The sequence below is a fragment of the Sarcophilus harrisii genome, chromosome 6 (assembly GCF_902635505.1).
Source record: "Sarcophilus harrisii chromosome 6, mSarHar1.11, whole genome shotgun sequence".
In the NCBI taxonomy this organism is placed as follows: Eukaryota; Metazoa; Chordata; class Mammalia; order Dasyuromorphia; family Dasyuridae; genus Sarcophilus; species Sarcophilus harrisii.
The window spans coordinates 91350806-91366292 of NC_045431.1; the positions used below are offsets into that span (position 1 = coordinate 91350806).

Below are 15487 nucleotides of genomic sequence, written 5' to 3' on the forward strand. Positions count from 1 at the left end.
TTTGAGGATCAAAGTTAGATAATTTAGTGTCTATATTTCTTGATCTCATTGAAGCTATTACTTCTGCACATGGTATATATCACTTTTATTTTTATTCATTTATGGATAAATTTTTACCATTTATGTAGTGCTTGTATATATTTTCCTGTAAATACTCACAGGGAAGCCTCTTATGTGCTTTCTCTTCTGGTTTTCTTTCATTTCAATACTTAACTGGTCCACCCCTTTTTCTAACCATGTATCTCTCTGCTTTACCCTCTGGATAACCCTGACTTTACTCCTTTGGAGACTTTTTTTTTTTTTTTTGGAGGGTGTGGGGAATTCCATATCTTGTAATTTTGTAGGATCACCTGGAGAATCAGTTTCTCAAAGGTAATCCAGCTTATTCAGTTCTGGTCCACTTTTTTTTTTCTTCATAGATAAAATATCTAAGAAAAACACACACATATGTGATAGACTACAATATTTATCATCCATTTGGTTTTTCCTAAATGGCTAGTCAGCTAAACTTTTTGGGGTTCTAATGGATCTCATTTGGATGATGGTTCTGTTTCATGACTTGGTGCCATTGGCTTAGGATCATTAAAAAAAAATGCAGTACCTGAAAGTTCCCCCATCTAAAGGGAATCCCCTATCATCTGAACATTTTCCATTTTGGTGGTTAACAGCTAACAAGTAGAAATTACTTTTAGAATGAATTTATTAAGAACAAATAGACATTTAAATAGGCTTTTATTGTATTTTTTGGGGGTGGGAGAGCACACCTGTTATTTTTATCATCAGTTTTGGGAGTTCTAAGGAACTTTCTTCTACTAAAAGAAAACTGCACTTGCTCTGTACTTTATAGTTGTAGAAAAATATATAAGAATACTGGTAGTGACTTATTTCAGATCATGCTGACTCAAAAGTGAGTCTTCTATTACATATTAATTAAGTACACTAGACCTTATATGTAAGACAGTCATAAGGAGCAATAGTTGGTATTTTGAAAATAGATCTATAGTACTTTGTGATGCATGAACATTGATATCCTCAGGACAGCTTTGCTATCCACCTATTCTGCTTTCCTTATGAACAGTGATTTTCGGTTTTTTTTTTTAACCCACATAAATAATGCATCATAGCATTCCACTACAATGCTTGAACTGAAGATAAAGGAAGAGGCACAATCATTTCCAAAATTGGGATTTGGCAATATAGTATAATCTCAGATGTGCTCATGCTTCATGTAATATAAATTTAATTTTCTTTCATCACAGGAGAGGGGAAAGCATCTGGGGCATCATAAAATATTTAATCTAGGAGAAAAACAAGTCTAGCATGCATGAGATAACAATTGTAGTTTGGTTTTTCATGTAGACTTTGTCAGGACAGAACAAGGGACTCTTCTGTTTATACTCGACCTCATTTTGGGTTGAACAATTTACTTGCCTTCAAACATTCTTGAAGGAGTTCGACTGATTCATTTTCAATTGTTTTGACTTATAAATTACTCTTAAGAGTTTCACCATTCTTTCAAAATTCTTTTTCAGCCAATCCAGTAAAAGTTGTCATAGTGCCAATATCCAGAACAGATTAAGCCAATAACAACATAAACACTGTTTGTATATGTCAGGATATCAAAGAATTGTGATTTTGTCATTGTGGATCCTGCCTCTGTGAAACATAGCATTACCACCCTTTCTTTAGTAGGTAAGCTTCTTGAGTTGCTATGGCTAGGGGACAAAATCTTCACTTGAAAGCTAACCCTCTGGGGATAAGAAGGCCTTCTGAACTTATTAAGGCTGTCCTTGGAGGACACACATAGTCCTTTGATGGGCTTATACTTGAAACTGTTCTATCATGGTAGAAACATGATCATAGTAAAGCATTAGAAGAGGTAAGAGCTCTTGAGTGGTGGCCCAAGGTTAAAATAAGTTTACCCTTGGGTTGTCAAATTTTTAATTCAAATGAAAAATGTGAGCTATGGAATAAATATTCTTAGCCTGATGCCCACTTGCAGTCATTCAACAAGTGCTTATTGACCATGCCAAGCACCAAGGAGGGATGCTGCTTTACTAGAATTTGTAATTCAGGTGGGCAGAGGAGAAGTTCCCAAAGTATGAAATTGCACATGAAAATACAATGCAAGAGGGTTAGGAAGTACCAAAATATTTTGGAATCAGTGTGGTACAAAGGTAAGAGCTTGACTACAGTCAGAAGACATGGGTCAGAATTTTTTCCTGCTATTTAACAACTTTGGGTAAGTCATAACAGTTCTGGGTCTCAAAGCAGATGTAGAAAAAGCTGTCTCTGTTACCTTTGCTAATTGTCACTCTGCTATCAGCTTTTTCATCTCTTCACTTGACTGAATTTGCCCTCTGGAATTATCACTGCTTTCTCAATGGCCAAGTCCAGACCTTGTTCATACTTCATCTTTGACATTATTGAGCCACACACATACACACCTTCAAGAATCTATAAACACTGTAGCTTCTTTGACTACCGCTCTCCTTGTTTCTCCTACAAGAGCTACTTCTTTTCTGACACCTTTGATGATCTTTCATATCACCCTCGATTGTCAGTGTGTCCTGTGGCTTTGTCTTTGGCTCCCTTTTTCTTATCTCTACTCAGCCCAGATGTGTATATCCAATACCAGTCTCTTGATCCCTAGTGCTACATCACCTGCTACCTTTTGGGTGGTTCAGACAAACATCTGCAGGTCACCATTATTAATTCTATGTTTTATTGTATTTTTATGTATTTTCTTAAATATTTCTCAGTTATATTTTAATCTGCTTCAGTAGCACTCGGGAGTATTTGATAGCTTTTCTACTTATTAAACACCTACTATGTGCCAAGCACTGAGGATATAAGTAAGGGCAAAAAAGCAATCTCTGCTTTCACAAGGAGCTTCCAGTTCACTGTCCAAAAGAGAACTAATTTTTTCTCTAAAATCCATCCTATTTCCAAACTTCCCTATTTTTAAAAATAGTTCTAGTTTCTCAAATTTACAATCTTCTTCCTTGTCTTTAATGTTTGATTAACCTTACCTCATGAAAGGTGCAGAAAAGGTGATTACTTGAATTAGTTAAGGTAATTTCCTCATCTAGGCATTCTCAACCCTAATGAAATCCCAAGTCTAGCTCCTATCACTAACAATTATGGCTATCAAGAAGGACTTTGGATAGCAGTGGCACCTAACCCAAGGAGGACAGAAGGCAAAGGTATGTCTGACATTAAACATGGGATTGGAGAGGATATGGAATGTACAATTTAAGGAACAGCATAGTGTTATTTGGCTGGAAACTAGAGGACATGAAGGTAAATAATGAGAAATATGACTTGAATGGTAGCCGGATTTCCAGGGGCTTTAAAAACACAGATTTTGGTTTTGTAATGCTTCAGAAGACAATAAAGTATCGCTGCATCAAAGGTAAATTGAGGTCAGCCACATCTTGAGCATCAATGTGGTAATTGGTTGGAGTCAGAAGTTCAAATCTTGACTCTGATATATCCAAGTCCTTTATTTTCTTAATCAAAGAGTTCTCACTCCCATGATCTTGTGCAGTAGTCAAGAGGTAGCCATCAAAAATTCTAGCAAAGTATCATATATAAGATCAGTTAGAGAAGGGAAGTGGCTATAATCTAGGAAAACATTCAGGGGACTTATTGCTATCTATACATCAAAGAATTTGAGAGATTACCATAACTATTTTGCAAATCATGAAACTGAGCCCATTTTCTCCATGTCACATTGTTATTAACAAAGGGGTCTTGTCAGGACAAAATTGGATTATTTGGGTATTGCTGAGTAGGTAAATATGATAGAAATAGTACTTTGACATCCAGCTTTGCTATTCTGGGTTAGTAAAAAGAATGGCATCCATGATACCTTGCACCTCCAAATGCTATGACCATTTTGCTTGCCATCATGTGTATAATATTCTAAACTACAGTACCAGCAAGCTTCCACAAGCACCAGGATATAGCCATCTCTGTATATTAATACAAACCACTATACTTTCTTCCTTTCTGCCTTTTAGAATTCTTCCTTTCAAGGTTCAGCTCTAGGAACATATCTTTTAGGTATTCTTATGGGCTTTTTACAGTTGCAAATATTCTATTCCTCTTCAACATCATAAAGCATTCTATCTGAATCTCTTTTTCTACCTTTATACCTGATCTTGGACTTGGCCTGTGTGCTGAAAAAGCATCATGGGAGGGTGGAGAGGATGCTGACTTTGTACAAATCACTCTAGACCTGTTTTCTCAATGCTGATCAGAGGGGTCAGCTCTGCAGCCCACATTCCAGTGACCAGATTAAAATTGTTGGCTGTCCTAAGGCATGGAATATGTAATAACTGTTGGAATGATTCATGTCCTGTGATCTTAATGAGTGAGAGTGGGAGGAGAGAGAAGTCAGAGGTAAAGGTAAAGTCTTTTAGCAACACTCCCCCTCTCCCAAAAATAAAAAGCCTCTCTTTTGACAAACAGCATTTGCCTGTGAGCTTCCCCCTGTCTGACACTGTAAATACAGGAAAGACTGGTGCATCAGTGGCCTGCTAGGAATAATTCTTGTGTATCAAAAGAGTTTTAAAAACCTATCTCAAGTTTTCCATGAATTGGGCAGACTTCCAGAGGCAGAAGGCTCAGTCTAAGCACCAGTGGCCACAGCCATTTGTGAAACCTGATAAGTGCTGTGCTTCTCATAGTAACAAGCCTTGGGCAATCATGGGAAGAGAAAAACCTCCCCTTGATGTCATTTGTATGGGAGCAGGGGGTTGGGTTCAGACTATCCTTCCCTGCAAACCTCTAATATAATTTGTCTACATGGAATTAGAGATTAAACATATGATAGGATAAAGCCCTGGCTGCCTGAAATCCAATCAGGAAGCATTTTCTCTCTGAAACTGGATAGTAACTCACTGACAGCCAATCAGCAGGCCCTGGTCTGGATGCACTGTCCCCACTGCAGTAGGTAGAAATGAGTATTCTGAAACAAAGCTCACAGATCCAGAGTTAAGCTTAGGCCTGGAAGCTAAAAAAACAAAACAAAAAAGAGGCCATAAAAAAGTGAATCCAAATTGGACACTGAAAAATACTGCCATCCACATTCATTTCATTATCTCCTAATGAAATTTTGCCTGTCATCAGGTAGAATTATAAGAGGCCATGAAACATCGACCCTTTGTTCCTAGTGGACAATGCTGAGAGGAGTAAAGAAGCCTCAATAATAATTATTCCTACAGAACAGTCAGAGGTGTCCAAGACGCCAAGGGACAGGAGGATGGAGAGAGGTCTGGGGTCCAGATTCCCTAGAGTATTTAGTAAGCTTACCTCAATTCACCCTTTGCTTGTACCACCTGTGGTTGAATAGCAAGAAAACATTAAAGAACTTAGGTAATAGAAAAGAGGCAAAGAGGGAGACATGGACCTTTCTTTCATTAAGAAAACATTCAAGCTCTTTCTTCTCTATCAGCAATAACAGACCTGATAGAATTTCTCTTTGGTTTTTAAATCCAGCGAATATCTGGTACTCACTATGTGAGGACACATTACAAAACCCCTAAATTTCTTGGAATTAGTAAAGGGAGACATTGCACAAATACAAATAACTACCATATATGATATTGCATAAGCAGATGCAAACCTGCTTTGTGTTCTTTGCAATGAGAAGGGAGACAAGGAGTACTTTCTGAAGGAGATAGTATTTGAGCTGGACTTCAAAAAGTGAATAGAAATTTAATTGATATTTGGGTGAGGACGTTTTAGATAGGTATAAGGGTGAATGTGATCAAAGGCATAGGTGAATAAATTAATGAAAAAGCATTTATTAAGCATTAAGTTACTAGGTATCTGGCACTGTGCTAACAAGGACTCAAATACAAAAGATAAGCTCAAGAGGTTTCATTTATTTTTTGTTTTGTTTTTTCCCCCAGTGGGAAACCATTGCATAAATTTTCTTTTTTATCTACCAGGAGTCCCTATCTTCAAGTAGTTGCATTCTAAAGGGAACAATTTCCTCACATGTGAGAGAGTAATAGCCTGAGATGGTTGCCTTGGATTGGGACACAATAGTGAACAGAACAATAAGATAAGCAACTGAGAGTTTTCTAGGAGCATTGGCTCTTAGTTTTCCAAATTAAGAGGAGGAAAGATCACAGTTGGCTAAATATGACAAGGTTTCACCAACCAAAGATTGCTTAGCACCTAATTATGCTAGGTGGAAAAGCATAAGGAACATCTTAACAGACATATGTCAGGGAAGACTGGTGCCAAGTTATAGAAGGCCTTGAATTATAAACAAAAAGGATTGAATTGATCATTGGAGTGATGTGACCCTTTCCAGATCCCTAATAAAGGAAAAATAGTCTGGGTAGTTTTGTGAAGGATGGATTGGAGAAGAAAGATGAAAAGACTGGTTAAGCAGGTAGCTAAAAGGACAGTACCTGTCACATAGAAGGTACTTAATAAATGCTTGTTGACTGATTGAAAGCAAAAGTTCATGTATGTGGCAATGAGTGGTCTGGTAGATTTGTGAACAGAGGGAACAGAAGCTAGAGTTGTGATGGGTTTTGATGACCCTAACATTTATATAGCTTTTAAAGTGCTTGCAAAGTGCTTCACATGATTATCTCATTTAATCCTCAGCAACTCTGTGAATTAGATACTTTTATCATCCTCATTTTAAAGATGAGGAAAGTGGTTGAGAGAATTATAATCTGCCCAGAGTCACATACCTACTTAGGATCTGAACTCTTGCTTGGGTCTTCTTGACTCCAGGTTCACCCCTCTATTCACTCTTTTGCTTAAACTGCCTTGGGAAAAGGAGATATCAAAAGAAATGAGACTGAGTAAATGAATGGTGTTAATACCTGCTGCATGTATGAAGACAGAAGAAAAAGCAGATCTGGGGAAAATAAACTTAGTTTGGACAAGACTGAATTGAAGCCGATGGACTGCATGCCCAAAAGGCAGCTGAAGAGACAAGTTGAGAGAGTTCAACTGAGATATCAGGTGAGAGATAGAAACTTGGAAGTTACTGAATATATTTAAAGCATTGTGAGAATGAGGCCAAAAAAGAGCTACAGAAAAGAGAGAAAATTTAAGAAGAGAAGGTAATGTTTTAGAAGCCAAGATAAGAGGGAAATCCAGGAGGAGGAGACCCAGTTTCAAATGCTACTTTAAGGATAAGTGCCTAATTCAATTCAGTTCATTTTCATTCCAAATATGTTCCTTTAAATTATTACTTGCCTTCAATGTGCAAAGGACAGTGCTAAGCCCTGGGGATATAATGATTTAAAAAAAAAAAAAAAACTGACAGTCCTTGTTCTCAAGGATCTTCCAGCCTTATTGTGTGTATGTGAAAATTACCTGAAAAAATTAAGGTTTCTTTTCTACCTTTTTCTCATACTTGGCTAGAGAAGAAAATTAAACTTGGAGGCAAACTGAAGTTACCACATTCTACTTGGGATAAACATGTATGAGACATGCCGGATTGGAGTACCATGTTATTGTCTTTGGGATTGCTGGATCCGCCCCTAGTCAGTCCTCCCTTCAGTCAGTGCATGGACCAGTAAACCACAGGGCTTCTGTCTCAAAGGGTTGTGAAAAGATGGTATTGTGCCTTTCCTTTTCTCCCTTTATGGAGCATTTTTGGTATGTTCAGAACTGTCTAAGATATACCAGAAAGGAGACAACATGGCCACTGGGCTTCAGAGATCTTAGAGGACAGGCAGGAGGGAGAGAGGATCTAGTTATGTAACAAGCAGGGGGTAGTTTCAAGATGGCTCACCAGCAAAAGAGTAATGCAGGTCCTCCAAACAAAATCAAAATATCTGGAGAAGCATCTACAAGGAGCTGCTTAGGAATCATTATCTAAAGTCTTCCTAATTCATTTTATGTATGATGAACCTTTAGTGTTTAGAGGAATTCTTATTTTACTGAGGAAAAAAAGCAAATCAATATTACAAGTAACTAACTGGCTGAGGCAGATCTGGAAACCTAGGGCTACTGAATTCAAGTCACCCAGGAATAACTATTTTTCTTAGGCATAGAGGCTAATGAAGGATTTTCATCCCTATCTATAGCTAAAGTTCATGTGATAGGATTGGAAAGGTTCATTTTGTTCAGAGAGTGATAAGAGCGCACTAGCACTTACAAAAGGCTGCTGTCAGAGCCTTCAGTTCTGAAAGGAACTGCTTTCATTCACAGGGTACCAACATCAATAAGATTTTTTTTTTTTAATGCCTAGGACCCGAGCTAGCATGTGTTGCTGCCACCAAGAGGGCAGATTCTGCTATTTTTTTTACTTGCAGAAAAATGAGATAAATAAGCTAACAGTAAGAGTCTTTTGGGGGGTGGGAAGGTAGAAGGAAGGTAGATTTGATTTTTTTTTTTTTTTCTTTAGAATGGAAACCTATCCTAGGTACTACAATTCTGGGTATATATTGAAAAGTCTCATCATGGAATTGTGGCTTTTGGACTCATCCAAGCCTTCTGTCTATTTCCAGGATCTATTCCTTTTATTCTTCAGTAAGAGCAGGTTTGAGAAGCCAAGGAAACTCCAGCTTGGCTCATTGCTATGGGTCACCTTTAGAAGCAAATGCACATGGGATGTTTTATAGAGCCTTTTCTAGTCCTGCTCCGGACTTGGCTCCCTCTTCTATCTCTTGGTGACAGCTTATTACAAGGCTTTAAAAAAAAAAAAAAAAAAAGTACAGAACTTCCCCTCTGCTGGTAAGATTTCAGTTTTTATAATGCAGCTGCAATAAGGAACTATGGAATTGAAACATTCCATCAGGTTATATAAGAACAGCTTAAAAGGTAATAATGGAAGAGATACTATTAAGTTATGCCTTTCTTGCCTTTTAAAAAATATGGCTTTAATAGAATATTATTTTAAAATGATCAACACTATATATGAAAAGCATCATGTCATAGTACAATGGAATAAGGCTGGAATCAGAGGATCTGCATTCACATTCCATTCTAGTGCCTACCACTTATGTAATATTGGGTTTAGCCTTTTAGGGGGCCAGGTTATTCAATAGAAGGATAGTAGGACTACACTTAGAAGGTCTCTTCCAATTCTGTCTGTCAAAAGTACATCTTCCTCAGATATTATCTAAAGACATGCACCCAGGTAAATCACTTAACAATTCTAAGGCTCAGTTTCCACATCTGTAAAGTGGTGATAATAATAATAGCACTCACCTTCCTGGGTGGCTGTGAGGAATATTTAATGTATTTAAAGTGCTATTATTGTATCTATTCTATTTAGAGCTAGAATCTACCCCAGAGATCTTTCTGAATCTTATTTTACATAAGATCAATATCAGTATCATCCAGAAGCTAAGGTCACCTTCCTTTTACAGTAGCAGGATTTAACCCCAAATTCTTTTAGCTCTGGCCAGAGCACTGAATTCAGAGTAAAAGTAGAAGTAGGCAAAGTTGCCCATCAAGTCAGGCATAGATTACACAGTTATTCTCTTTTCACTTCTTTCTTAGCTGTAAGGGAACATAGCAAAGACCTTTTGATGCTTTGGGTTGGCTATGTCTGAATATGAAAAATAAGGGATATGGTTCAGCAACCATGAGACTATGACCTGATCTTCTGGACATTTAAGGAGTTTATTTATATTCTGTAGAGGGATACAACAAAACCACATATAAATACATACAAAATGAATCAAGATAATACTTAGCAGCTAGGGAAACCAGGAAATGAGATGGCAATAGCATTTCAGCTGGACTTTATAAAAGAAATTAGTGATTCCAAAAGGCAAAAGGATTGAATTCTAGGCATGGGGAATAAATCTTTGCAAAAATATAGAGATGGGAAATATAATTTCGTGTGAGAGGAACAGTAAAAAAAGGCCAGTTTGATTAGGCTGCTGAGTGAAGTAGAGAAATGTATAATAAACCTAAAAAGTGGTAGCCAGGTGGTTAAGATCTTTATGTGCCAGTATTTGTTCCTAGACTAAGAAGCCATTGCATTTTACTGAACAAAGAAGTGACGTCATCAACCAGAAAATCATTGGCAGCAGCTGGGGATGGAGAAAGAACCTTCAAGCAGGGAGACAATTAAGAAGCTGTTGCACTTTTAAGTCAGAGGTGTTGAGGGCCCTAATTAGGGTAGTGGCCATAGAGAAGAGTGAAGGGGATGGAATAGAGAGATGTGGAGGTAGAATTAATATGACTTGACAACTGATTTATTGTGAATTAAGGAAAAATGAGGAATGAAAGATAATGCCAAAGTTTTGAACCTAATAGACTGGAAGGATGGAAGTTGAGAAGAGGGGTAGGTTTATGGGGAAAAAATGATGAGTTCTTTTTCAGAAATGTTGATCTTGATATGCCTATTCAACTTGAATTGTGACAATGGAGCTCAGGCTGACTAGATGGCACAGTGAGTGGAGCACTGGGCTTGGAATAAAAAACAAAACAAAACAAAATATAAATGAGTTCAAACCTAGCCTCAGATGTTTGCTGGCTGTGTAGTCCTGGGCAAGTCACTTCACCCTGTTTGCCTCAGTTTCTCTCATTTATGAAATGAACTGGGGAAGGAAATGGCAAATCACTTTCTTTGCCAAGAAAAAAATTCCAAATGCGGTTATAGAGAGTCATACAAAACTGAATAATAACAACAATGGAGTTTAGGAGAGATTAGGGATAGACTTAAAATACCTAGAGTTATCTATATAAAGTCAGCAATGGAATCTATTGCAAGTCATTGAGAGAGTGAAGAGAGAGAGGGAAAGGTGGTTTAGTAATAATCCTTGGGATATATTCACAGTTTGGGACACCATTACTTGCTAAGACCAAACAAATGTATTATTCTCTTGAAAAGTCTCTCTGATGTAGATGATAAGGATAACAAGTCACAGAATCCTCAAAAGAAGAGAGTATCTGGGGAAAGAGAGATATCAATAGTGTTAAATGCTACAGAGAAATCAAGATGGATGAAGACTGAGACAATTAAGAAATCATTAGTAACTTTGGAAGAATAATAATGTCAAAAGATAGTTTGCAAGAGGAGAGGATGTGATGTCAAATGTGGATAGCTTTTTAAAGGAATTCAGCTGAGAAACAGAGAAATCACAAAGGATAGAGATAATGATAGGCTATAGTGACAGGTTATTTTTGTTTGTTTGTTTTTGTTTATTAAGAATGAAGGAGAATTGGTTGTGTCTATAGTCAGTAGGGAAGGACCTGGTAGAGAAGACAAGAGACTGAAGATAGACTGACTAGAGGAGATGGGAGAGAAGGGAATGCAATTTGGAAGTATAGGTTTGACCTTGATAAGAAAGAACCATCTCTTCATTGGAGATTGGAATAAAGAAAGAGGGAAACAGTAATGACATCAAAGAGTTTTAAAATGTAGCTGAAATGAGGGAACTCATGAAAAATTGCCTCTATTTGTCTTATTAAAGAATGAAAAAAGGTCTTCTGCTGACAGGATGGGAAGAGGCGAGGAAGGAGGAACACCAAAAGACATCATTGAAGCCATGATTCACCTCTTCACTCGCATACCTTGGCTAAGAGTTCCTATGTATGTATTTCTCTACTTGTATTCCCTAAGAAAGACTAAATCTCCCTTTTGCCAGTTTGTATATTTGTGGAAGAGTATGATGTAGGTCATTGCTTACTATGACAGACATTTCATTAAATGCCTTTCCTTTGAACTCCTTGTGTTCTTCAATAGGTGAGGGCTCATAAGTTGTCATTGTGGTTGCAGACCCACAGTACACTTTGACCCTGGGTAGCCATTCTCAAACAGTCAGAGGGTACCAGCAGGCACTATAATAATTATGTGCATGAATTTACTAATAGAGAAAAAAAGACTCTGCCTTACCATTGTCATTGCCTTGCTTGATTTCCTCAGCAGTCCGATCTATTAACACATACAATGACCACACGACACAGGTGATAGCAATAACGTGGAATGTGACAGAGCAGACTATTTTCCTTCTTTCACTTGTTGTCATCTGTAGTTTCTCCCACTGTAATCAGAAGAGAAACAGATGCAAATGAATTGTCAACAAGTCTTACAAAAAGCTTTCCAGCTCCTTCGACTGCTTGCTCCTAGGTCTTGACATCTATATTAAAGGAAATCATCCAATGGTTACAAATAGAAAGGACATTATTATCTTTATTTCCCAACAGAATCTTTATAGTTTAAAAGAGCACAAGCTAGCACAATTAAATATAATTTGAAGATGCTAAAAATAATAAATTAACCAATAAATCATTCCCTTCCCCTGTGTGTTATACATAGTCAAGCCACTTCCTATCTCTGGGCCTTAATTTCCTCATTTGTAAAATGAGATTATAGTCTGGAGATTTTCCTAATTTCTAATACTAATGGTAGATGTTAAAACATTTTCTTTTATTCTGGTCTACATCAATAGTATCACACTCAAATATAAACAAGGCCACAAACTATACATAAGGATCCTTGCATTGACTTAGAAAACAATTTATTAAGCCATCTATATTCTATTTTTTAAAAAAATTGTTTTGTTAAATATTTCCCAAATTTTTAAGAATGAAGGAGAATTGGTTGTGTCTATTCAATAGGGAAGGAACTGGTAGAGAAGAAGAGATGGAAGACAAGAGACTGAAGATAGACTAGCTGGAGGAGATGGGAGAGAAATTCTACCCTGCTGGTAGTGTTTTTGACATCCCTGGTCTATATCACAATGATTGCTGTATAGATTATATGTTTTAATACTCATATGTGCATATACTTAGCAGATATTTTACAGAACTAATCATTCTTAAAGCTTACAATTTTCCATTGGGAATCCATTTCTGGTCACAAGAACTTTGCAAAATTTTCACATTAGGAAAAAAAAAAAGAGTGAAGACTTTGGTGTCATGTGCTGTTGTCAAGCACACTGTTACTACTACTCTTATACCTTTTTTTTTTTTTAATGATACCTTTTTATTTTTCAAAATACATGCAAAGATAATTTTCAACATTTACTCTTGTAAAACCTTGTGTTCCAAATTTTTCTCCCTCTTTCCCCCCTCCCCTACATAGCAAGTAATCCAAGGTTAAACACGTGCAATTCTTCTGAACATTCTTCCACATTTATCTTACTGCCCAAGAAAAATCAGATCAAAAGCGGGATAAAATGAGAAAGGAAAAAAAAAAAAAAAAACGAGCAAGCAAACAATAACAAAAAAAGGTGAAAATACTATCTTGTGATCTACATTCAGCCTCCATAGTCTTTTCTCTACATATGGATGGCTCTGTCCATCACAAGTCTATCAAAATTCGCCTGAATCACCTCATTGTTGAAAAGACCCAAGTCTATCAAAATTGATCAGAATAATCTTCTTGTTGCCATGTAATATGTTCTCTTGTTTCTACTCCACTTAATATCAGTTCATGTAAGTCTTTCTAAGCATTTCTGAAATTAGCCTGCTTATCATTCCTTATAGAAAAACAATATTTCATAGCATTCATATACCATAATTTATTCAGCTATGCCCCTACTGATGGGCATTCATTCAATTTCCATTTTCTTACCACTACAAAAATTTTTGCACACATGGATCCTTTTTCCTTTTTTATCTTTTTGGGCAAAAGACTCAGTAGAAACATTGCTGGATCAAAGGGTATGCACAATGTTATATACCCTTTGGGCATAGTTCCAAATTGATCTCCAGAATGGTTGGATCAGTTCACAACTCCAATTAGTGTCCCAGTTTTCCTATATCCCCTCCAACATTTATTATTATCTTTTCCTGTTATCTTAACCAATCTGAGTGATATGAAGTTATGCTTATTTTTCTTTAATTATGTCATCTACAGATTATCCATCCCTGTTTTCCAGAGAACAGCCCTGATTGTAATAAATGTAAGCCTAGGATTCAGTATTAGTCATCCTTTATATTTGTATGGGATTAATTATGCAGCACTTATAATACATTATTTAATTTATACATTATACTCTTCATCGTTATAATGATTCTAAACCTGGGTAATACAAATGCTACTGTTTTTATAATGGGAAATTGAGGTTGGGAGATTTACCTAAAGATCATGGGATCACAAGATTAAGAGCTATATGAGATGTAAAGATCTTATGAAGGTAAAGATTGGCTTTCAAAAGGTCTCACAGGTAATAGATAGGAAACCCAGACTTGCAACCCAGGTCTGTTTACTCCTTGTCTAATATTCATCTCACTCTAACAACATTCCTCAAATTATATTCTGTGGATTTGGTGATTGGATCCAAAGTAATCTAATAGGGAGGGGGGGAAAAAGCTACAGTGGAGGATACCAATATCTCTTCACTTACTATGGAAGGAAAACCACAAGAGGTTGGTCAAAATAAACCAACTTAATACAATTTTAGATTACATTGAGTGGCAAGGTATTCAGGACAAGGAAGGGGATAATTCTGCTATGCCTTTCTCTGGCCAGAACAAGCCTTGAGTTTTATTTTTACTTCTGAGTGCCATTTTTTTTTTTTGGAAGAACACTGATGAGCTTGAGAGCAAGCATCCACCATAGTGGTGAAGGATTTCAAGACTACACAAAGGTTAATTTAAGAAACTGGGAATATTTGGCCTGAAAAAGAAGGTTTGGGTGTGAGGTAAATTCTGACAGTTATAAGTATTTCAAAGGCTGTCAGATGGAAAAGGAATTAAATTTGTCCTTTTTGGCCCCAGAAGGCAGAATGACTGGGGAAAAGTTGTAGAGAGCTAGAATACAATTTCATATAAGAAAAAAAAAAAAAAAACAAAAAACTTGGTAACTCAAAATCTCTAAAAGCAAAAATGGGCTCCCTTTAAAAATGGTTGATTCCTCACTGCAGACAGATCTAAAAATCAAAGTCCAATTGTTAATATATAGAAGGGGTCATTTAGGACTGGATAGTCTCTGAGGCTCCTTCCAACTCAGAAATTCTGAAAGATTCTGTGTTTTGGGGGGGAGGGAAAACCTATTCTAAGAATATTATTTAAAATGGGCTTCTTCCTCTTGAAAAGTAGTCAATCTCTGCTAGTCACCTAGGAATAACAAGTGCTTCCTTTTTTGACACTTATAAATTAGTCAATATTAAATTAATGAGCTTTTGCTACTCCTACTTTAGTCTGTCTCCAAACTTATCACTTCTATTACATAGTTTTATTTCTCTTATCTGGTTTTGGCATCGATTCATTATAATCATAATTTTTTAGATCCTGTCAAATAAATAGGCTGTGAATTTTACTTTCACCATATGACTTTGGTGTTTCCAGATTTAATCAATATACCCTACTGTGCTTTAATATCCTGGCTTGTCAAGTAGGAAACATAATATGGTGCAGAAAAACAGTCTCATTTCACTCCCATCTCCTTAACCCTCTAAAGTACGTCAGAGTACATTCAATAAAAGCATTATACCAAATCTGATTGAAAAAATAAAAAGACAATCTTTAAAAAGCAGTAGCCTCTTAAAACTGAGCAGCAATTTAATGATATTATGCAGGATCTTGTTATTTTGAT

The 15487-nt window shown here is 36.6% G+C and overlaps 2 protein-coding genes across 3 annotated transcripts in view; one reads left to right on the forward strand and one right to left on the reverse strand.

Annotated features, from left to right (window-relative positions):
- TMA16 (translation machinery associated 16 homolog) overlaps window positions 1–11810 on the forward strand; it is a 97486-nt gene extending 85676 nt beyond the window's left edge. For both annotated transcript variants that reach the window (XR_004230289.1, XR_004230290.1), the window contains exons 9-10: window positions 6766–6999; window positions 11418–11810. The gene's annotated coding sequence lies outside the window, so the exon portion shown is untranslated. The remainder of the gene's footprint in view (window positions 1–6765; window positions 7000–11417) is intronic.
- MARCHF1 (membrane associated ring-CH-type finger 1) overlaps window positions 1–15487 on the reverse strand; it is a 1010725-nt gene that overhangs the window by 12293 nt on the left and 982945 nt on the right. The window contains exon 8 of the mRNA XM_031942769.1: window positions 11840–11987. Coding sequence (XP_031798629.1) covers window positions 11840–11987 — 148 coding nt within the window. The remainder of the gene's footprint in view (window positions 1–11839; window positions 11988–15487) is intronic.